The sequence below is a fragment of the Spea bombifrons genome, chromosome 1 (assembly GCF_027358695.1).
Source record: "Spea bombifrons isolate aSpeBom1 chromosome 1, aSpeBom1.2.pri, whole genome shotgun sequence".
NCBI lineage: Eukaryota > Metazoa > Chordata > Amphibia > Anura > Pelobatidae > Spea > Spea bombifrons.
Window position 1 is genome coordinate 21029053 of NC_071087.1, and position 23321 is coordinate 21052373.

Sequence of the window (23321 nt, forward strand, 5' to 3'; positions counted from 1 at the left end):
ACATCCATTGCACTCTAGCATATTAAGCATGAAAACCATAGAAATCTAGCATTTTATTATTTTCTTTCATACACAGAAAAAGCTTTTTCAGTTTTCTATGGGTACAAATTAGCAGCGGTAGCTGTTGTCACATGACAATTAAGCATTCACTTCATAATGAAGAATAAGGCGTCATTTTACATGAATAATTATTTTTGGGAAGGGTTTGACCTTTGTCAGCACTAGAGAGATGGTGTTTCTAATGCTTCATTTAGTTGGAAAATAGTTTAATTCTTAAAGCCTAACCTTCTGTTAATTAATATTAAAGATAAAATTTTTCGGATGTTTTTCAGGTTGGACGGCCGCTGTGAAAAGTCGAGGATTCCTGTGTTTGCTGCCATCTAGCCGCATGCTGGTTCATGCCCACCTCAGATTGTATTCTACGGGAGACCCCAAGGAAGGCTCCGGTCCGAACGAGCCAAGTTCTTCAGGATCACCAGACAGAACCTCAACAGGTAACAATTCCAATCCTAATCTTACATAACTGTATATATTTGTCATTTTACTTTTTTTCCTAAACATAAAGATATCACGGTTATTACTGTTTAAATTGTTGGCTTACTGCTTATGGGCCTTTGGTATCCTGTCTAGAAGGGGACTTTGCAGACCTTTCTCCAGTGATGGCAACATTGAGGATATTTCTCTGATAGGCTTTTCAGTGAGTTGCTTTACATCACCTGAATTTCGACCTCAAACAAATGCAATTAGCCTCTCTAAGATTCTCTCTCCTCATCTCTCTCATCTCTACAACCCACATAATGAATATGAAAATTTTTATTTTCCCTGTAATGAAACCACCCTGAGCTGTAAAAATTTACTTAGTACTGGTGTAAACCGACCTCTGCTAGATCGGGAGAGGGAGAGGCAAAGGACGGGCACGGTTTAGAGAAAACAGCATACACAAAAATCTGTTAATCATTAGCAGTACACAGTAATTTTGTGCCGCATAACAAATGTGCGTAAGGAGATGGCTGGAGAATAGTGTCCTTGTAGGTGGGTTCTGATGCTTTACATCAGTTAATGTCATGTTTATATATACAGTATGTGTACATGTGTGTGTGTATGTATATTAGGGCTGCAACAACTAATCGATAAGATCGATAATAATTGATAATGGAAATTGTTGCTAACACATTTCATTATTTATTAGTTGAATCAATTTTATTGATTTTTAAAAAAAACCTACATTTCTATAAAAACTCATGTGATGTGCAGAGTGTTTCTTTGTGAAACATTCTGCACGAATGGTAGCCCTCGATATACCTACCGTGTCCAGCGGCTCTACATGTCCGTATATATGGTCCATCTTTGGACCAAGCTTTAACTTGCAGCGCAAATCGCACCGAGCCGTAGAGATTTCTTCGCTGATCCCTGATGTAGAAACGATGTTTCTCTAAGATGCGGTTAATAAAGAATGATGCGCATGTTTCCTGCCCATCACATCTAAGGAATGAAAGCTTATGATGCTACATCTTCTACTAGCTACGGTGGCCTGGGGAGAGGTGTCCCTTTCATCTGCGGACTTCACTGCAGAGGATCACACCGACGGCTACTAAGTAGTTAATGCAATTCAACACACTATAAAAAGTAGTTTAAAGAAACTTGCTAGTCGCTAACTATCTAAATTGCATTACTTCAAGCTTCATCTCCCCAACATCAGATTTATTTCCACAAAAGCATCTGCTGTCATTAGCAGAACAAACGCGTGATAATTCTCCTGAAATCCTTCACTTGCCGCTGCGCTATTTATTGCTAAGGAGATATTTTCTTTTCCTTTGCGTTGCCTAATGGGTTTGTGCGTGGGATTATTCAGCATCCAAATGTGTCTCAAATGTTTTAAAAACAAACAATTTTTTGCTTACAGAAGCGTTGGTTGCATATTTTAAGACATTCTGCAACTTTCTACCATGCTTTTTACCTGACAGACACGCATGCTATCAGACCGACACACAAACCCAGGCAGAAATAAATACATATCTATATATTTATATATAATATGCAAAACACATGTACCCCCACATATTTAGGCAGACACACATGCTAACAATCCCAGACAGACACCAACATGTTCACCCCCTCTCCACACACCCGACCAGACAGACGCACACCCATACATGTCACGTGATATAACATGACCCTCCTCACCCCCCTCCTTCATGTAGCAGCCGGCTCTGGGTGGTTCACTCCACAATAACCTGCAAATTAAATGCCGCTCAAAGCCCAGGAATTCCAGGGCCGCACATGCCAGGTTGTTGCTTTATTAATATTATTAATTTATTTAGCTGCGCCGTACTCTGCAGAGCTGAAGAACGAGTAAACGGGACAGAACATGATGGTCCTGCTCAAACACGCTTACAGAATTACCGATCTTAATAAAAATGCTAAGTGTAATACAGTCCTATAAAACTGCTTTTCTTGCACAGGTTCCAAGCGTCTTTTAAGCATCCATACACTAAGTATTAATAATTGGTCAAAATAGTCTGATTAAAATTACATACTGGAATGGCTTGGGACAGATTGGAAATGATTTGGCTGATTTATGTTTTGACCCAGGTATCTTGCCTTCCCATCTCTTCTCTTTCACTATTTCTCTAGCCATGTTTTGTTGCTGGTTACTTTAAAATGTAACAAATAAAAAAACAAACAGATACTAGGGTGAATCCCGTACTGGATCATTCATCTGTGGAATAGTACGAGCGTGCTTAGCTTTGTTTCTAGAATTTAAAGCACTGTGGCTAGAACTGTGAAAACATTTTATGTCGGCTTTTATTTGTAAGCATCGGTTGTATATGTGGACGGGCTTGTGCACACACCACCATTCTCCTTGTTTAAACAGACTTCAGGCATATTCTGTGCATTGTACAAATATTCATTCATTCATTCATTCATTCAATGCCAGCCCTATTATCACAGTTCCAATCATAGTGCCCAGTGATGCTGCATGCTGACCTCAATGACTAAAAGCTTGAGGTGTGTTGGAGAAGAATAAAAATAAACGCACTTAGGAACTTTACCCAACCTTCCGAACCCTAGCCATGCTTCTTTCTCCCTTACCCTGTATGTATTGAGCACCTTTCAGACTCTCGAGTGCTTTAGGACTACTGCTATTATTTTGTTTTTATCTTTTGTTCCATCAAGCTTTTGTTCTATCGAGTGAAGGTTTAGTACTTGAGTTTTGAAATATCTATTGCACAAGAAGCCTTGGAATCTTCCACGGTGCTCCAAAATACTAATGTTTCTTTTTCTCTTTCCCACTATATTGAAGTCGCTGATTTTGGGTATCTCTCAGAACCACTCCCTTTAAAACACAGGGTTCATCGAGTGTATGGATGGGTGTGTTTGGTGTTGTGCAGTCTATTACACGCTATGTGATGTGAGGTTTGTTAATTGGAAAAAAACAAGGGAACGCTCAGTTTTTGATTACCTGTGATTTGCCTCTGAATACTGCTGGATCCCCAGTGGATTAGTTTCGCAATGTTTTCTTTTCAGCGTATCTTTTGACCATTTGGGGTAGGATGTCCGCAGTGACACACACATGTTCTGTACGTATGCAGCGTTTTGCATATTTATAAATTTACAATATTTTAATTGGATACTCCGGCCATTATATGCACCTTAATGCATGGGATAGCTGAGTGTCCTCTTTAAATTTTTATGTGGTCCTCCTTGCAGATTTTAATGGGAGAGCTTTACTTGCGACAACTGGATAAAGAATACATATTTAAATACTTCACAAAGTTGTTCCTTCTGTGTTGGTGGAACTGTCCCTTTAAGTAATACGCATACAATATACAGTCTAAAAAAAAAAAAAAAACCTGCCCTTTATTAGGATCATATTATTCAAAATCTGTCACTGTTACATTTTTTTCGCCCCACAGGACCTGATCCATTGAATGTGGAACAAAAAATCCCAAAAGACGCTATCCAAGTGAAAGGTATGGCCATTCCCGCCCCTGATTATTGAAACAAAATGTTTGAGTAACCGATGCCAATGTAAAGATGTGGAACTCATTTATCAGGATGCGTCCAGATAAAAGTATTTCACAGAGTCTTTTTTAATAGTCTTGTTTTTGTGTTTTGACCACAGTGAAAGCTGTCCTAAAAAAGCGTGACTACGGCGCCAAGTATATGAAGAATAATTTCATCACGGGAGTGCGAGCAATGAACGAATTCTGTCTTAGACCTAGGTATCCCACTTCATGATATAGCAGGTGTTCCCCATGCATGTTTACCTGAATATTGTCAACACTAAATATTTTTTTATAAAGTGGATTAGATTATTGTTTTGCATCATATTCTTTAAATATCACATAAATAACCACATAACGTTGCTTGGGTTATACTGTACCATCTTGTATGTTATCAGGTTCATGGATCTTTGGACAGTTCAAATATTTGTATTTTTTGTCATTTTCCAATTATTTCAGTAATGAGCCGAAATGGTTTTCAGCAAAGAAGGATTTTTCTGGGCCATGTACTCACTTTTGTTTTTCCTCTTTCAGTGATTTAGAGCCGTTAAGAAAGATAAGGAGGAGAAGTCCCCATGATGACACCGAAGCGTTTACTGTTTATCTAAGATCCGATGTGGAATCAAAGTAAGATACCCTTAATGGGACAGTCTGTTTCCCGAAATGGAGTGATGTTAATGTATATATTAGTCTGTTTTGCGAGAGCTTCGATTCATATTACTGCTGGCGTTCTTAAGAAATAGAGGTAGTCTATGGAGCAGAAATCACACTTTGGTACGCTTCATACACATGTCCTGAAGTCAACACTGTTAGTTCCAGCTATAACCTTAGTAATGCATGCACCAGTTTCCATGTACTAAGATGGATCGGAGTCCATGCGAAACGGGATGAAATATGCATTTTACATCAAACTAGGACTGAAGTGTTCCTCATATTCAGAATTAGTACTGATCTTAAAGATTGTGTTCCATTATTGTGTTAACTCTGTATTTTCAGTCCTATGCTATATATTTTTACAAAATACTGCCCAAACTATTTCTTTACTAATGTTAACGTTTGTCCCATCTATATCTTCCTGGGAGTTCTGATTTGATTTACTCCGTTTGTGAAGAAACCTAAATACAGGTGACCATGTGAGAATAGGCAGATCGTTTACATGTGTCCTAATACAGATAAGTAAATAGTAAATGTATAAGTAGCGAGCCGTTATGAATCACTGGTAACATCACATACATGTTTCTTCATGCAGAGCGCTAGATGTATGGGGGAGTCCTGAAGCTATTTACAGAGAGCAGAAATTAAGGAAAGAAGAGGAGATTGCATACAAAGAAAGTGAGTTTACAGTACTGAGGTTTCACTAGTAGGATAAAGGCTTTGATGGTTTTTGTCTGATGAAGAGAGCATGATACTTTTTTTAAGGTAAAAACTAAACTAAGCAAACCGAGTAGTGCAACGCTTTACATTTAATAAGATTACCGTACAAAAGTAAAAGTGAATAAAAAAAAAAATGTCCAATGACTGTGTTAAATGTCCCGAGCAGTGCAAAAATATCAGTCGGGACAGAGTTTCCGCCGCTCAACTTATGTTATTAACTAGTTTTTCTAGTTATACGCAGTAATACTCCTCTGTTGGCAGTTAAATGAACCGTTTAAGCTACCTGCCCGTATCCAGCCCTGTTAAAACACTACAGCAGAATCTTGCTTAACTCAACTGTTCTGTGCTAACCGATACATCAATGTTTTCTTCTAGATTTATTTAAAAATCAAAAGCTGTTGAAGGAATACAAAGACTTTTTAGGAAACACCAAGGTATGAGTATGGGAGTTTGGTGTGTTATGGCGTTGATTGTAAAAATGGATCGGTGTAACAAGCATCAGTGGAGCTTGGCTATTTTAATGATTTAAGTATAAAATTAAAAAGACCACTTAACAAGTTTATTACATAAATGAAAGCACTCCAGCTGTGGACTATAAAAATACTTTATAACATTTATGTGAACAGCTGGAAAATTCTGCGATTGGTTTGTAGGCCAAGTTCAGCCGAGCTTAATAATAAGTAATTTGATCCATGCCGGATGCAGCATCATCCTCATCATAGTCCAGAAAGTCAAGTTCGGGTGAACACAACATCTAGACCCAGCTCTGCAAGCTTTGTATGTAGAACTTGGTGGTTAAAAGACCTATCTATCTTAGCCACCCAGGCTTACATTTGATTAATGTATACAATCTATCTCCAGTACTGTTGTCTTGCCCCCTGAATCAGGTATTATGACTTTTATGTATAAAATTAAGTAATCATTTGCTTTGCTTGTGGTGTACACTTCAGTGCATTTCAATGAGCAGGGCAAACTATGCAGTAAAAGCAGTGTAGGTTAATACAAAATACATACATAGTGTACCTATGGACCCATCTAGTCTTCCTTTTTAAATCACTTGGTGAAAAGGTGGATGTGCATAGAGCTATCCTAAATAATTAGCAGCAGAATTGGACCGTAATTAGTCCTTGGTCTTGTCTTAGAATCATGATAGCTTTATGCCTGTTCCATGCATGTTTACGTTCCTTCACAGTATTAGCCTCTACCACTTATGGGAGGCTGTTCCATGTATCTACCACCCTATAAAACAGGGGTACATTACATCTAAACCACTTTCCCTCTAATTTTAGACTACGACCCCTTTCTTTGAAATAAACGTCCCTCCTGTACCTTGTTAAATCTTCTAATGTTTAAATCGCATTGTTCCTCAAATTGAGATCCCTTAGTCTTTGCTCACAATTTTCATCCTGCAAATTTGTTTGCTTGTCTATCCCTGATATCTACTACCCTTTCTGTAAAGTAGAATTTTCTTATATTACCACTTAAATCAAGGACTCTGGTGCTCCTCTTATTACAATGTACCTTGAACTTTATTTAATCCCTTGATGTATTTGATATTTTGTATTATCTTCTCCCCGTCCGTTCTTTAATGTTAGTCCTTGCCTGTATAGGTTGGGAATTGAGTAATGATTGACTGATTTAATCCTTTTTTTATACACAGCCCCGTCTGAGTACAGCCAGTATGTTTATGAGCGGACCTGGGAAAGTTGTGATGGTTGCCATATGCATGTAAGTGTCTGCAGAAAGTAGGGCTGAAACAACGAATCGATAAAATCGATAATAATCGATAACGGAAATCGTTGTCGACGATTTCCGTTATCGATTAATCGAGTGATCGATTCGTTGTTGGAGCACTCGGCTCCTTTTACTTACCTCCGCGAGCGTTCCCCGCTTCTGCTACACGCTCTGCAGTCTCCGCCTTCTAGCTACGTGACGGATGTGACGCGTTCCGGAGGTAAGTATTCTTCATGTCTATGTGCACAGATCGCACAGAGCCACTCGCACAGAGCGAATCGCTCTGTGCGAGTGGAGCCACTCGCACAGAGCGGTTCGCTCTGTGCGAGTGGCTCCATTCGCACAGAGCGGTTCGCTCTGTGCGAGTGGCTCCATTCGCACAGAGCGGTTCGCTCTGTGCGAGTGGCTCCATTCGCACAGAGCGGTTCGCTCTGTGCGAGTGGCTCCATTCGCACAGAGCGGTTCGCTCTGTGCGAGTGGCTCCATTCGCACAGAGCGGTTCGCTCTGTGCGAGTGGCTCCATTCGCACAGAGCGGTTCGCTCTGTGCGAGTGGCTCCATTCGCACAGAGCGGTTCGCTCTGTGCGAGTGGCTCCATTCGCACAGAGCGGTTCGCTCTGTGCGAGTGGCTCCATTCGCACAGAGCGGTTCGCTCTGTGCGAGTGGCTCCATTCGCACAGAGCGGTTCGCTCTGTGCGAGTGGCTCCATTCGCACAGAGCGGTTCGCTCTGTGCGAGTGGCTCCATTCGCACAGAGCGGTTCGCTCTGTGCGAGTGGCTCCATTCGCACAGAGCGGTTCGCTCTGTGCGAGTGGCTCCATTCGCACAGAGCGGTTCGCTCTGTGCGAGTGGCTCCATTCGCACAGAGCGGTTCGCTCTGTGCGAGTGGCTCCATTCGCACAGAGCGGTTCGCTCTGTGCGAGTGGCTCTATTCGCACAGAGCGATTCGCTGGGGTGGGGGTGGGGTTTCAGGGGATGCAGGGTGTGAGTGTGGGTGCAGGGCAGAGTGGGGGTGGGGGTGCAGGGAAGAGTGGGGGTGGGGGGTGCAGGGAAGAGTGGGGGTGGGGGGTGCAGGGAAGAGTGGGGGTGGGGGGTGCAGGGCAGGAGACTGGGTGCAGGGCAGAGTGGGGGTGGGGATGCAGGGTGTGAGTGTGGGTGCAGGGCAGAGTGGGAGACTGGGTGCAGGGCAGAGTGGGGGTGGGGATGCAGGGCAGGGTGTGAGTGTGGGTGCAGGGCAGAGTGGGTGCAGGGCAGAGTGTAAGTGTGGGGGCAGGGCAGAATGTGGGGGCAGGGCTGGGTGCAGGGCAGAGTTGGAGACTGGGTGCAGGGGCACAGTGCAAAGTGCTGGGTGCAAAGTGCCAGTGCTGGGTACAAAGTGCCAGGGCTGGCTGCAAAGTGCCAGGGCTGGGTGCAAAGTGCTGGTGCAAAGTGCTGAGTGCTGGGTGCAAAGTGCTTGCTGGGTGCAAAGTGCCAGGGCTGGGGCAAAGTGCTGGGTGCAAAGTGCCAGGGCTGGGGCAAAGTGCTGGGTGCAAAGTGCTGAGTGCTGGGTACAAAGTGCTGGGTGCAAAGTGCCAGGGCTGGGTGCAAAGTGCTGAGTGCTGGGTGCAAAGTGCTTGCTGGGTGCAAAGTGCCAGGGCTGGGGCAAAGTGCTGGGTGCAAAGTGCTGGGTGCAAAGTTCTGGGGCAAAGTGCTGGGTGCAAAGTGCCAGGGCTGGGGCAAAGTTTCTTGAACAGTAATAGTCCACCTCTTTTCAGAATGTTTGGGGTTATTTTGTTTCATAAATATTGTGTTTGGGTTCTTGTACTTTGAAAATATTGTTTTTTATTACATCATAACAAAATAAGAATGTTAATGTAAATTTTAAGTTGTTTTTTAACATCCAGTTCATTAAATTATTTTAAATAAACGAAAAATTTGCATATTGTTTTTTTTTATCCGATTAATCGATTAATCGAAAAAATAATCGGCCAACTAATCGATTATTAAAATAATCGTTAGTTGCAGCCCTAGCAGAAAGTAATGTTCTCATTTTGCGATGGATAATAAGTAAATATTTTGATGGCATGTAACCAGCCAGTTGGCTTACCGAGCATGCAAACTGAATGTTAAGATACGCGTTTTAGATAAATTCTAATACATTCAATAAAGCCAGCATTCTTTTGATATTTGGCTATATTAATGCACCCTGCTGGTGTGTAAATTGTTCGGTACAAACTTGGTCTAAAAGCCGTTGCAAGTTATAGTGGAAATCTTTGTAAGCGAGCCGCGCAGTGAGGGTGAATATCAGTCTATGGGCTGCTGAACTCTGAAAGAACTGCTTTCAAACACTGCTTTTCGTTAAACGTTTTTCCTCCGTTTAAGGAAACCATATTTCTGGATAGAAGGAAACTTTTCCATAGTTGTCCAGCAGAATTCCTCTCTCCTGATTATAATCTGGGTATATAATGAGCTCTACCAGCCTCAAAGATGTATATTATTTGAAGTCTCAAAAATAATTGAGAGAAAAAAATATGCCAAACTTTTTAGAAAGACCAAAAGGTACAGGTCTGTTAAAAGCATGTATAATTGGTGGCCAACAGATAATTATTAAATACAGCTTTTGTATTCTGTATTTTGCCAAGCCATGGTGAAAATACATCTAGCGGTCTCAATGTACAAATGTAAAATCGAAAGGTTATAAAAATGTCTTGTCACAGAACCTGGTTCATGTTCACATATATATTTTTCTTTTAATGCAGAAATGGGCTAAATTTCTTCTTTAAGCTCCTAGCTTGGGTCTACACTGGTTCTGCTAGCATGTTTTCAGAAGCTATCCATTCCTTAGCAGATACGTGCAACCAGGTAAGAAAATGCGACTCAAACAAATTATTACAAATTTATTCATTATGTGCTTCTTGACGTCTGTAAAGCATATTGATTATACTTGAAAGGTCACGTTAACTCGCATGTTGCCAGTCGCTTTTGTCAAAAATGCACACAGGAATCTTTATTACTATCGCTTAGATCATGGGATCACAAATGTGGGTAGAATTTAGGTGTGAGACAGACATACTTGGGATCCAGCAATGGATATAACTATACAAAAAAGGAATATGAACACACATGAAATGGTTGGACACCAGGAGTGATGGTAAAATATTTTGGCTGTTTTTTCATATCCATTGAGTCTCTGATATATACTATACATGTTTCTTTGTCGTTAATTCACGTATAGTCTGAAGAGAAAATATATGCGAAGTATATTTTTCTTCTTATCTAGATGTGCACTAAAATTCTATATTCTCGAACCAGGAGTGATAGTATTCAGACCCTTGGCTGCCGCTCTTCCGGTCCAGCCATCGATGAGATATTCACTACTTGAAACAAGCTTTGTTGAAAACAAGCAAAAAAAAAAGAAATAAACTCAATAGCTTGTGTTGTAGGAAGTCCCCACTTGGGAGCAACTGATCTCCCCCATAAAGGGAAGTCCTGGTGTAAAATATGGGTCATATCCCCTCTGCACAGTAGAACCAACGTATTGGGACACAATCGCAAGGGGCAACTTTCAATTGAACATTGAACTATTATGCCTATTGTTTGTGGAGCTAGGTTCTTCTGCATGGTTGAAATACTATTTGGAAAGAGTGAGCTGAAGGTAAAGCTTACCTGTGTACATGGTATACTGTTGTATTCTGATTTGGGGGTGTTTGTGTATAAAAGCAGACTGTTTATTTTATTTGATTTACTGAAATGTATTTATTCATTTCAGGCATTACTGGCTTTGGGTATATCCCAATCTGCGAGGACCCCAGACCCTGGCCATCCGTAAGACTTTCTTTTCATAAGTTTAATTTGCCTTTTGCTGTTAGAAAGAAAAAAAAGTTAATGGCAAATTGGTGAACTTCAGATATATATTTTTCCTTTAAAACGAAGATAAAAAGGAAGTGTTTTTTAAATAACCTTGTGCCATGTTTATTTTAATTCCGCATGAGTATAAATGTGTTCATGTAGCTACAGTGTTTGGTAATGAGAGGCTGTTAAATTGGAATATTTAATCTGAACATTGATCTCAGAAGGAGCGCATTCTTGCTACAGGTTGGCTGTTTCAAGCGGCCAAAAGTGGGGAAAGAATGGATCATAGAGAGCTACAATGGCTTCCAAAGTATATGCGTTATGTGTTGGCTGCATGGGACTGTAGCCTTTGGAAGATTAGAGACAGGGAAGGGAACAAAACATCTGGAAAGAAAATATTAATATGCTGCCTCTACCACCCTCTGACACAGACCTCCACAGATCAAAGTAGCTCTTTACCTTTAAACCAAATATCTTCCAATTAATAACACTAATTGACAAAAGTGTAGTTATGCCAAAAGCTGCCACCGTTAACCTTCATTTGATTGATTATGGCAGGAAATAGGAAATAAAAATCAATCGGAATAATTGGTGGCTAATACCAGAAACAAATAAAGATGGATTAAATGATAGTATATGTTCCTTTGCTACAGGTGCCAACATTCACATTAAAGAAATTGGTGATCTTTGAAGGCGTTTTGTTTTCAGCTTTATTCGGCCGATGATAAACTTAATTTTAATAAACAGACTTTGTTTGAGTTGATATGTTGCTTCTCAGTCTCGCAGACCCGTAGTAGATTGATGGAGTGATTTATCATCGTACCTAAGAACTCTCTCTTCTCTGGTCCTCCTGGTCATGGTTATTTGACTCCAGGTTGTGGGGATGATATTTAAACTCCCCGGCCTATTCCCCTTCCATCTCTATACAGACTAACACAATCCGGGGCTAGCCCCTGTGCCTTATACATGGCTAGCCTCCTCATTGTTTCTGGTAGCCTGAGCCGGAAAGATCCCATGTATGTATAAATATATTATCTCTTTAGAGTCACAAAGTTGTGTTCTTATTTTAAGTGAACAAAGCAGTTAATTGGTATTTCTGGCGAAGTTGAATATCACAGAGGCTTCCTGATCTGCATTAGAAGGGACCAAGTCCAAGCCGGGCTTCCTATCTCACATCAGGGAACTTAAACGTTCCTGCAAATCCTGGGCAGCGAATACGTCTCTGCAATCATCTAATCCTTTCTTGTGGATTCGTGCTGGGCTGAAAACTACTTACAATAGGGTTTTGGTTTTTTTTGCAGGCCCTTGTTAGGTTTTCCACGGTAGACATAATTGCAGAAATAATCTATATGCATATAATGAAAGTGGCCTTTTCCTGATGATAATTACCGGCTTTGGACTTTTAAATGCCGACAGATAATGCAAATTGAAATATATTTCCAGTATCAAAACATATCTGAAATTGCACATAAAGACTACAGGAATGAAATTCGGAACGCTATTCAGAGGATATTTAAATACTACCCTGTTCATTAAACATCTGAATGCATTAAGAAATGGGATTAAATCAATTTTATCAGCAGCTGTGGCGCATAACATTAAAGTAATAAGATTAGATCTAAATAGCCCATGCAGATGAGGAATTAGTAAAATAATAAAATACAGAATGAAATCCCTCCCTCCTTTTTTATCTTGAACAGTATGTGAACTAATAATTCTCTGTAAAATGACCTACTACCATTTTTGTAGTTTTTCCACCCGATTACGTTGTGCTATTGGTATATGACAGATTACAGGGGAAATAAATAATCTGCCACCATGTTAGCAACTAATGTTTTCCAATATTTGGAAAATAAAGGTGGAAATCAAATCCCTGACCTAATTGTGGCTGTATGTTTTTTCTAATTTGTTGCACGAACATGTGAGTACATCATTTTATATAGAGTGCACAGATATTGGGATTGACTGTTGGTAAAGCATTTTGGACAGACCCGGTGCTTCAGAGAGATGGAAAGAACGCTTTTTATTGCCAAACTGTATATTCACAACATTGCATCCTTTATATTTGTTTATAGAGCCCCAGCAGATACTGTAGCGCTATTACAACAGGGGGACAATGAAAGTTAACAATTACATCATAACCAAATAATGTCCAATGTGAATAACACACGAAGATATACTGGTACAGAAGCTTTACAATCTATTAGAAGGCTGAGGGGGAATGAGACATAAAAGACAGCTTGAGGATTGTAGTTTTTAAGCGAGGGTCACGCGTAGATCTCGAAGATGGGTACTCTTTAGAATGCAGATTGTTGCTATTAGGAGGACAGATGGTGTGTTTTTATTCTTTATCTGCTGTCCCACTATGCCATTAACATACCATACCCTGCAGAATAAGTGCCAGGGTATAAGAAAATGATTCTGGCAGAAATGTTTACAATGGACTGGAGATGGGGAGATTATTTGTCACGGAGTAATAAAAGAGGGAATCTCTGGAATACTTATTTTTCATTTTGATTGGGCTAATCCTGCCGGGGTTGAAGCGTACCTAATGCTACCACAAAAGATCTTTATCGGTATGGCTGACCGGCAGATGCTAGCCACCACTTTGCATCTAGAATATTTGCTGCTCTACAAAGTGAAGTGTGTGTGTGTGTGTGTGTGTGTATATATATATATATATATATATATATGTATATGTATATGTATATGTATGTATGTATGTACGTTATGGGCGTCCTAATGGACGTTATTTTTCTCTGGTTACATAGGTATGGATTTACAAACATGCGTTACATTGCCTCCTTGATCAGTGGTGTTGGTATATTTATGATGGGTGCGGGACTGTCTTGGTATCATGGAATCATAGGATTGCTTCATCCGCAGCCGATCGAGTCTCTGCTTTGGGTAGGTTAGTCTTCCATTTTTATTGAACCGCTCAGTACTTCTGTGTGGCACAAACATTGACATCTTCTCTATGTGTTGCAGGCGTATTGTATTTTAGCAGGATCCCTGGTTTCTGAAGGAGGTAAGACATATCTATATTCACGTGAGGCTACCAGATTTTATTTAGCTTTTTTTTCAGTATGAATGACAAAAATGATTGAATTGTTCACAATGTTGGATTTGTGTTTTCAATAGCAATATACTTGAATTGTTAAATTTTGAGGGCCCAGAGTACCCACCACAGTATCTGATGCTGACCGTTTATCATATTTTTTTGACTAATTGATGAAGAGTATTCTGTGCAAGAATCTTGTCACATCACTGAGTTAATATCCATAGTATGTATTCCAGTAACGTCTTGTGACATACATTTTAAGTTATATATTATCTTGTATAGTATAATATACACAATGTAATCAGTGTACACTATTTCAATCATATAAAAACAAACAAAACGTGTCCAAGTGATAAATTAAGTTAGATTAACTTGTACTAAAATGAATTAGTAGACTGCGTGGGTCCCAAGGCAGCAGCCCAGACCAGATCCTCTCACCCATGTAAATAAAAGAAACGGGTAACATTCAGACATGTGGAGACGCATTGTCTTTCGATAATACTCTCCTCCTGAGCCTGATGCCAACGATACAATGCTTTATCATGAACCATTGGATGGTTTATAGAGAAGGTCAGTTTCTCCATGAATATGTTTGAGTGTCACCAACACTTCCCCCACCAGGCAAAAGCGGGGGCCCCTTAACTTATAATATTCATCAGTTTTGGTGAAGGCCTAATTTATTTAAGAAATATCTTGAAAGCAAAACAAATGCCTTGTTTCATAATGGCAAGAGATAAAGACAGCTCCGCCAGATATGGGACAACTGCTTTATTTCTATGGAAGTTCATGGAACTGTGATTTTATTTTGTATGTGCATGCAATTGGGCTTTCAATCTGCAGTATGTCCAGTCTTGTATATTTTAAGTGAAAATCAAATTAAAATAATGCTGTGCTCTTTTTTTTTGTATGCAGCTGTTTACACACCAGTGGTTCTAATCTATGTGTTTGATGTTTTCCTGTTTATTCCAGCTACCCTTCTTGTGGCTATCAATGAAATTCGAAGGAGTGCGAGGACGAAGGGATTGTCATTTTATCAATATGGTATGTCAGCTATAGCAGATTTACCCGAGTCATTTCTAGTGGATGCCCAGAAATTGCACATCCCATCAGTTTTACGTTTAATTAGGTCAATATGTAGAGATACATCTGTTTTACAGGTAAAAGCTGTAAATTAGCCGTAATTAACATCTACACATTTGAGCCCATTTTACTTCATTAGATTGGCGCAGACGTTCTATAGTATTGGAGTTCTTCAGCCTTACATCGCTTCTCTCCCAGCTGTCTCTACTGAAAGCGTGGAGAATATCACAATATGCTTCTTGCGCATACACAATACATCTCTCAGCCAGCCACGTATATGAATGCATGCTTACAACTGGCTAATATTTAAGGTAAAAAGGACTACAAAAGGCATTCAAGTAAAAATGTAATTTTGGGGATGAGACGGCCATCAGATCATCTCATCGCTGTTATTAGAACATCTAATGCTGGATTTATTTCACTTTTGTGTTAGTCCTGACTGAGGAACATTTAAGGCGCTGTACCTACTGCCCTAAAGAATATAACCATTTAATACACAGATTTTCCAAGCTTACACATCTGGGACTTTATTCTTCAATTCTCTTCAATATTAATGATGTGCTAATGATGTGTGTATGTTCCTATTTATTATGTGATAGTGATCCAGTCTCGTGACCCCAGTACCAATGTTGTCTTGATGGAGGATGCTGCAGCAGTTTTGGGAGTGATCATGGCTGCGTCTTGTATGGGACTGACCTCGCTTACAGGTGATTACAGATACTTTGTCAGATGGGCTGGTTTATGCTGTCGTTTCCATCTGAGCAAGCAGAACCCTTTCTCCTCTTATAGATACTCCATCAACTAATTAATGTTTATTTGTGAATTAGCTCAAAGTGCGATGCGTTGTTATTAGCTGGATGCATATTTCTGCAAAATATTTTGCGTTTGCCAGTAGTTTAATGAAAAAATGACATCACATATTATCACATTTGTTCTATAATTATGTGGGTTGCAAGTGTTAAGCAGCATCCTCTTCATTTTTAAAATAATTTTATCAGTACTTTTGAAATTGTTGGTTTTCTGTTACTTGGCAATGGGGGATATTTTTGTATGAAATAATTTATAATGATTTTAGGCATTTAACAGTTGTATAGAACGCATATTCTGCATAGTAATTTTCTCATGATAATTAAGTAGAAATGTTGAAAAAGCATTTGTTTTCACATATACCAACAGCTTTTGGGTAAGAGTTGCATTGTCTATAGTGAGAATTTAACAGTAAAAAGGGGTCAGAGGATCTCCTGACTTCCGATCCCCCGGGTGACCAATGTAGCTTTTTCTAAGTTTATCAGCATTTACAATTATACTTGGGAAACCATTAAGCTGACACCCAAGACACGGCAACGTGAGTTATGTTTGTGTGCAGATACTTTGTGACTCCTAATGCTCTGTTCAGGCCATAAATCTTAGCAAGCACATCTGTTAATTCTCCAAACTGCAGGCAAGCCTCTTCTATTGTGCTTTATGGCACTTCACCTGTCAGAGCTGGAGAATACTTCTCATCTGTTTATAAGCAAACCTGTTCTGACTGCATAACTTTGCACATTATATTGGGCATTTCGTATGAAGGAGCAGTCTGGCCCCCAAGCTGTAGTTTTACTTTTTAATACATGTTTGAGTCCACTTTGCATTTTGCTGCCTGCATCATCGAAGTCGCTGAAGCTGCAGCCCACCAGATATTTGTTGGCCAGACATGAGTGTTCAGCATACATGTGATGGGCTTTTACTACTCCTGTTACATTAAATTATACTGATAGTTAGAATGAGAGATCTACTTAGCATGTGCAAGATTTGCATGCAATAAAATGCACTGCAGTCCATGCAAGACAGATTCTAATATGCATCTAACATGTTACTACGCCTAAAGTGCTTCTTCGTGTGATGTGTGGTTTTCATCTTTGCTGCTCTTCGTATATTATGCTTGTATTACTATTAATGTTGTACAGTGGTTATTTGTGAAATATGAGGGCACGAGAGACATGTTGTATCAAATATATGGCACCCTTTTCATTCAATGTAAATAGTGGGTTAGTGTTAGTATAAAGAACTAGATGAAAAAACAGGAGTATGGTAAACCTGTACCTTAATGCATTATACATTGGTCATTTTAACAGCTTAATTTATCTACTTGGATGATTCATCATAAGGTGGATGGTAGGGACTGTAGTGCTTGTTCTGAAGTAGCTGCAATTTTAGCATATTCTTTTTCTCATGCCATTTTGAGTTCCCATTCTAAGTTGTGTAACCTTGCTATTTTTTTCCCCCAGGAAACCCTTATTATGACAGTTTGGGATCGTTGGGTGTGGGGACCCTGTTAGGAGCTGTTTCTGCCTTCCTTATTTACACCAACACTGAAGCTCTAATAGGACGATCCATACGACCTGAACAAGTGCAGCGTCTCACCGAGCTCCTGGAGAGTGATCCTGTTGTAAGGTAACTGCTTCCACAGACAGCCGTCATCTCGTATCGTACAGACGTGATTGTTTTATCAAGAACTGAAAGGATCTTAAAATAATTTTGACAAAAATTGTAATAGCACCATGCAGCTCTATACACAGATTATTCTCCTTTGTTGAATAGCAGATCCAAACTCAAATTCAGCCGGTTATGGCAAATGAATACATGAAATGAATCTTTACCTTTAAATATTAAGATATTTTCTCTTGCGCTTACAAACAGCTGTATGGCCAGGAGCTATTTGGCTGCGGCTGCACTCCGGGGTTCTTTTGCTTTACACTTTGCCCCAAGAGCCTGCACTCAGTAACGAGAAGCCTTTCTATAATACATTAGTATGCAGCTGCAGTTGCTAGCTCCCCTTCTCCAGAATGATTTTTTTCCCCTAAAACTAAATTATTTTCATTTGCTCATAAAAATAAAGTATGCCATCAGTGGCTGAAATTAATTTGTTTCCCATTTATTCAGAAGCACATTCCATAAACAACATGGTGGTAATTGCTTAGATTTTTCAGCAAGCGAAGCCAGTGAATGTATACTAATAGCCGTTTAATCTCCTCTAATGACTTATACTTTTAGGCATAAAATGGCGGTACCGGCTTTTCTAAATCCACATGCTTCATGAAGTAAAACCATTAAAACAATAGTCCACACAAAGAACTTTTATATCAGGAATAACTCTAGCATTCTCATTCCTATCAGGTAGAATCCTGGTGTAGTGATGTTGTTATGCTGCTTTCTTCCCAGGGCAATTCATGACGTGAAGGCCACTGACATGGGCATGAGCAAGGTTCGATTTAAGGCGGAAGTTGATTTTGATGGTCGGGTTGTGACACGATCCTACTTGGAAAAGCAAGATATCGACCAAGTGTTAAATGTAAGTTGTTTAATGCACGGTGAAGCCACTGTATTGTTATAAGTGTTAAGTGCTCGGTTAAAGCAACAGTTAACCCCGATTTATGTAACTTCAATGGGAGGTCGTCTGAAAAAGCATTAAATACAGTATTTCATAGTAATGCAGCACTGAAGATAAGTAGGTGTTTTTTTTATATTGTCCCATTAAACTTCCTTTCTTGCAGACCTGTAGAGCACCATGGTAGTCGAGATATTTTCTGTTACCTTCCCTATTTAAGCTGTCATGAAACCCTGTATAAATAATGGTTGTTGGACAAAGTCGACCTTTTGGCTAAGATCAAGTGAGTACCTGTGAGAGAGGGAACGCTTGGTCCTCTGGCCTTAAGGCTGGGGTCGCATGGAGCCCAGAGGTTGCTAGATGTCCCCACACCTTGGTCCAGGTTTGGGTGTTGTGCAGTTTTGGTTTTGTGTGGGATTAGCGCACCTTTTTTGTTGCACATGTCACGTCTTGCACTTCGGACCCCTCCATGCATCTTTTTTTTTTTTTGTTTGTTTGTTTTTGTATTCACTAGCCCCAGCCTTTTAGGCTAGGCGTGCGTTGCATACGGAGAAAAGCCTTAAAGGTTGGGCTTCTTCGTGGAGCACCTTTTCTATATAGTTTACCGTGATCACACTGTTTTTTGCACATGTGTACCTTCTTAATTTTTGATCTCGTGTGATTTAAAAAAAAAATGTTAATACAAAATACAATACGACACAGACTTGTGGATCCTGGTCCCCTGAAAAGATCCTGGCTTTTCTTGTGAGGAGGGGAGATAGGTAGTTATTTGAGCACCCCCCCCCCTATATATCGAAGGTTTCAGTGGTTCCTACTCTTGCTGGGAAGCACCAAGAAGTTCTGGCCCTCCTGCAGGCCGGTTAAGGAAAGAAGTGGTTGCAAATCTTTTTCCCCTCCCTGATAAAATGTATTTTTTCACACTTGAACGTTTTTTGTATTTACTGTGGGAAAGGGGGAGGTTCTGGTTGTTTTATCTTTTTTTTTCTTGCCCTATCCGGATGGGTGACAAAAAAAAAAAAAAGTTTTATTTAAAAATCGTGATAATTTCCCCCCCAATCCTGGTTGTAAAAGTATACATTAAAACTGCGTTCCTCCTTTAGCAGAATTAACCCTCTGTTGAATAGTAAAACATTCTGTGCCAGATGCATCCAAGTCCTTTAAATTATAAATAAAGTCATTGTATTGCCTTGAGCTTTATCACCTTTTTATATCTAAACAGTGTTCCTTTTTAATGCATGCTAAATGCGTGAGGAACATTTTTTTTAAGTAATCCCTCACATTACCTATACCTTGTGAAGGACCAACTCAATCCGTCCAGCAGGACACCCCGACTGAGGTTTGCCGATAATAATGAGACAGCAGACAGTTGAAATCTGCAGCTGTGAAACTACAAGTGTAAGTCCCTTTTCAATGAAAAAACACCCCGTGTTTATCATTCCATTTCTTTGAAATAATGAAGCACATGATAGTGAATAACAGGTGAATGCTTTTGAGGATCAGGTTGTTAGTAGCACATAGACAGTCGCTGCTTAAACATGAGATAGGTCCCCATATAAAGTTAGGACAGGAAGCACTAAACCTATACATTTATAAAAACTATTTTTTTTTTATTTTTTTTGCTCCCTTTCCCAGAGCCTTCAGATACCCTGCCTGGAGGTTGTAGTAAAATGCATTTTGCATTCACGGTTTTTGCACGCAGAGGCTGTTAATATACTTCTCAGCACCTCAGGTCCAGACCTCTGTTCCTTCATTGACCCAGCAATCAGCAGCTCATCCTTTACTGACAATGTTAATAGATTTTAGATCCTGGAAGAAATTGTCTCTGTCCTCATCCACAATTTTTTTTTTTCCAATTCATCAGGAGTTGTAAAATATCATAAAGTGAGCTAATTGTTTCACGATGCTAGTTTCTTTTCATCCACCAGCATTTATCTTCTGAAATGTCCCTGAGGTTTAATGCGGCACTCCTAGAAAGTTAGTTAGACTGCTACTTCAGTCATCCCATGGGCGGGAGTGCTGAAGGCACTAATTAATGAGATCTAATATTTGGTTAAAATCTGTTACAAGAAGATGACAACCTCTCAGTTTATCATCAGAATAAGCCCCGTTTTAACTATTGTCACCCCTTCAAATTCAAGGTTTTTGGACACTTTTCATACAATAGGTTTGACATTCTTAGCTGTGTTTAAAATTCATACCGTTAGCCTCTCCACCCGCCTCACAATCACAGTAAAACTGGAAGACACTGTGGTTGGAAATGCAGCGCTGTAGGTTTCGGTGGGATTACATGGTTTTTAAAGCAGTCCTCTGTAACAGAGCTTAGTCAAAAACCTCACATTTCGAGGTAGCTGTAATGCAATCCAAAACGATTGCTGCATAGAGTGATGAGTGCAAAAGGATGTTAAGGAATTAATACTAACTTTTGGGTACTAATTTTCTTCTACAATACCTTTAAATGTTAGTGTTGTTATGTGTTTGTGTTTTATATAACATTTATAACTTCTTTTGAATAATAGGAGATTCGCCAAGTCAAAACGCCAGAAGATTTGGAATCTTTTATGCTTAAACACGGGGAAAATATCATAGATACGTTGGGTGCTGAAGTGGATCGACTAGAAAAGGAGTTGAAGGTGAGTTGTAGGAGCATTGAAAACTAGACAGATCCTGAATGTTATCTGTAGAATGCTCGAACTAATGCAAGGGCACTCAAATGTTACATTTTACACTAATATATATATATATTATATAATATATATAATAAAGAATCACTGATACATGCAAGGTGCTTATCTTAGGTTTTGTATTTTTACTTTCCGAACGTATTTTGCAATTTGTCCTTACATTACCGCTACTTCTATAGCTAGAGAATCTGCAGGCGTCGTTTACTTTGCTTTAATATTGTCTTAGCAATAGCAGGTTTCTGATTGTTTAAGAAGAAGACCATAAGCCAGATAGAAAGATAGCCGGCTAAACCCATGCATCCTGTTCAGCAAGTCTCTGTGCTGATAGCTCAGAAAGGGCATAGATAGCTTCTTTATCAAACCCAGCAACAAAGGGAGAGAGCGCTGAGAGTAAGTGAACAGAAACGCGCGTACGCAAACACCATGACCGGCTCACGTCAATTCACAGTCTCTATGCGAGTCACTTAGTTCGTTTTCAATGAAACGCCGCTCAGATTGCGGAGACGCCGGCAATGAGGCTGCCAATTTACTTCAGCGATCCCTGGAAGAAAAGAAATGGCACATACCCCATGAAACTTGTTTCTGTTGTTTTGTTGGTTTAATGTACAGATAACTTTCTGCATTTATTTTTTATCGGGGACCCACATATAATCTTTTAACTAGTAGAGGCATGTTGATAGTAGTTGACACACATACATGTTATATATGTATGGGTGTATATATAATCTCCTTATATATTTATATATAAACAAAAAGATCTATTGACCTTTTTCTTCGGATCTGCATGACTTTCTCCCGATCTGCTCTTTTGTTAAGTTGCTGGTCATTGTCCATTGGTTCAGACAGCATTTGTAAGGTGGGTGAGAAGAAGGGAGAGAACTTAAGGACAAGAAATAGAGTAAATCATCCTAGCTGATCTAAATATGTTCAAAACAACTGATGGACAAAAAAGCTCAAGCTGTAGGTAGTTTAAACATTCAATACTTTTTTGTTTACAAGGGGAGCGTCCATGCAATTTAGTCCAGTCTTTTGTTTAAGATGCCTTCTAAATGATCTCCAATAAGTCATGCAGCCCTGTACATTTATGAGCTGGACTGAAAAGTCCATTTTCCTAGTGTTTTTTCCCCCCAGTGTATTATTGGGAGATAAATATGCCACTAATGCTTATTTATACAGACAGGGTAGTAGGAAATGGGACAGCCTCCCATCACAAGTGGTAGAAGCAAATGAAGGAATTTAAACATGGCATTAAGCTATCCTGAATCTAAGACGAGACTGAATAAGGACTGAATAAGGTCTTAATCAACATCATGATAAATGGGCAGACTAGATGGACTGAATGGTTCTTACATACCGTCCAATTCTATGTTTCTATGTTATTTTTAATTATTGATATTTCTTTCAGCAACGGAATCCAGATGTTCGGCATGTTGACTTGGAAATTTTGTAGGAGCTGAAGAATTTCTATTCATACAATCCGTAAGAGAAGAAAAGAGACGGCAGTAGAAGCTTCATTTCGTTTTCCAGTGTGCATGCTCCATGACGAAATTGCAAATGAGTACAGATAGCTGAGCAGTGCCAAGGCTTCGCGTAACGAGTCATGTTTGCAAGAGCATCTTGGAGGCGTTGTACAATTATTTTCATTTACTTTCATGCGGAGGGGTATAAGTCTTGTAATTTATTTGTAATACTGACACGCTGAAGTAAACTATTTTATTTCATTTCATCTGCATATATAGAACATGACCTGTTTTTAGTTTAATAGTCTTTTCCAGAACTATGGTGATAATGGCTAATCTCACTCCTCTGTTTACCAGGACCTTTACTCACGTTTTCTTTTTCTTCAAGTTTTGGGATTTCGGTGACACAATGATGTGCAAATCAAATGCTATTTCTTGAACAAGCACCCACCTGTTTGTTAGAAATAACCTTTTTTTAAAAAAATTTGTTAAAATTTAAGCCTTATTTTGCATATTCACCCGACTTACTATTTACTGAGTATCTGTCATGTCCCCATTGATTTTAGGGGAGATCTCGATGACATTTCAATATGACTTTATGAGGGGCATCACATCCCATTCAAGTTATTGTAATTCTATTGTAGTATTTTAGAAAGAACCACAAGAGGGATATTCTGTGGAGTACTGTGAGATGTTGAGTCTCAGGCCATCTTTTCCTTTACTGAGAA

General features: G+C 39.5%; 1 protein-coding gene across 2 annotated transcripts in view; it reads left to right on the plus strand.

Moving 5' to 3' along the window:
- SLC30A9 (solute carrier family 30 member 9) overlaps positions 1-22865 on the plus strand; it is a 27470-nt gene extending 4605 nt beyond the window's left edge. For both annotated transcript variants that reach the window (XM_053458407.1, XM_053458408.1), the window contains exons 2-18: positions 333-494; positions 3918-3974; positions 4127-4226; positions 4542-4634; positions 5257-5339; positions 5757-5815; positions 7042-7109; positions 9852-9954; positions 10862-10917; positions 13716-13851; positions 13933-13972; positions 14975-15046; positions 15685-15792; positions 17353-17518; positions 18287-18416; positions 20969-21082; positions 22539-22865. In XM_053458407.1, coding sequence (XP_053314382.1) covers positions 333-494; positions 3918-3974; positions 4127-4226; positions 4542-4634; positions 5257-5339; positions 5757-5815; positions 7042-7109; positions 9852-9954; positions 10862-10917; positions 13716-13851; positions 13933-13972; positions 14975-15046; positions 15685-15792; positions 17353-17518; positions 18287-18416; positions 20969-21082; positions 22539-22583 — 1592 coding nt within the window. In that variant the 3' untranslated portion in view covers positions 22584-22865. The remainder of the gene's footprint in view (positions 1-332; positions 495-3917; positions 3975-4126; positions 4227-4541; positions 4635-5256; positions 5340-5756; positions 5816-7041; positions 7110-9851; positions 9955-10861; positions 10918-13715; positions 13852-13932; positions 13973-14974; positions 15047-15684; positions 15793-17352; positions 17519-18286; positions 18417-20968; positions 21083-22538) is intronic.
- The last annotated feature ends 456 nt before the right edge of the window (positions 22866-23321 follow it).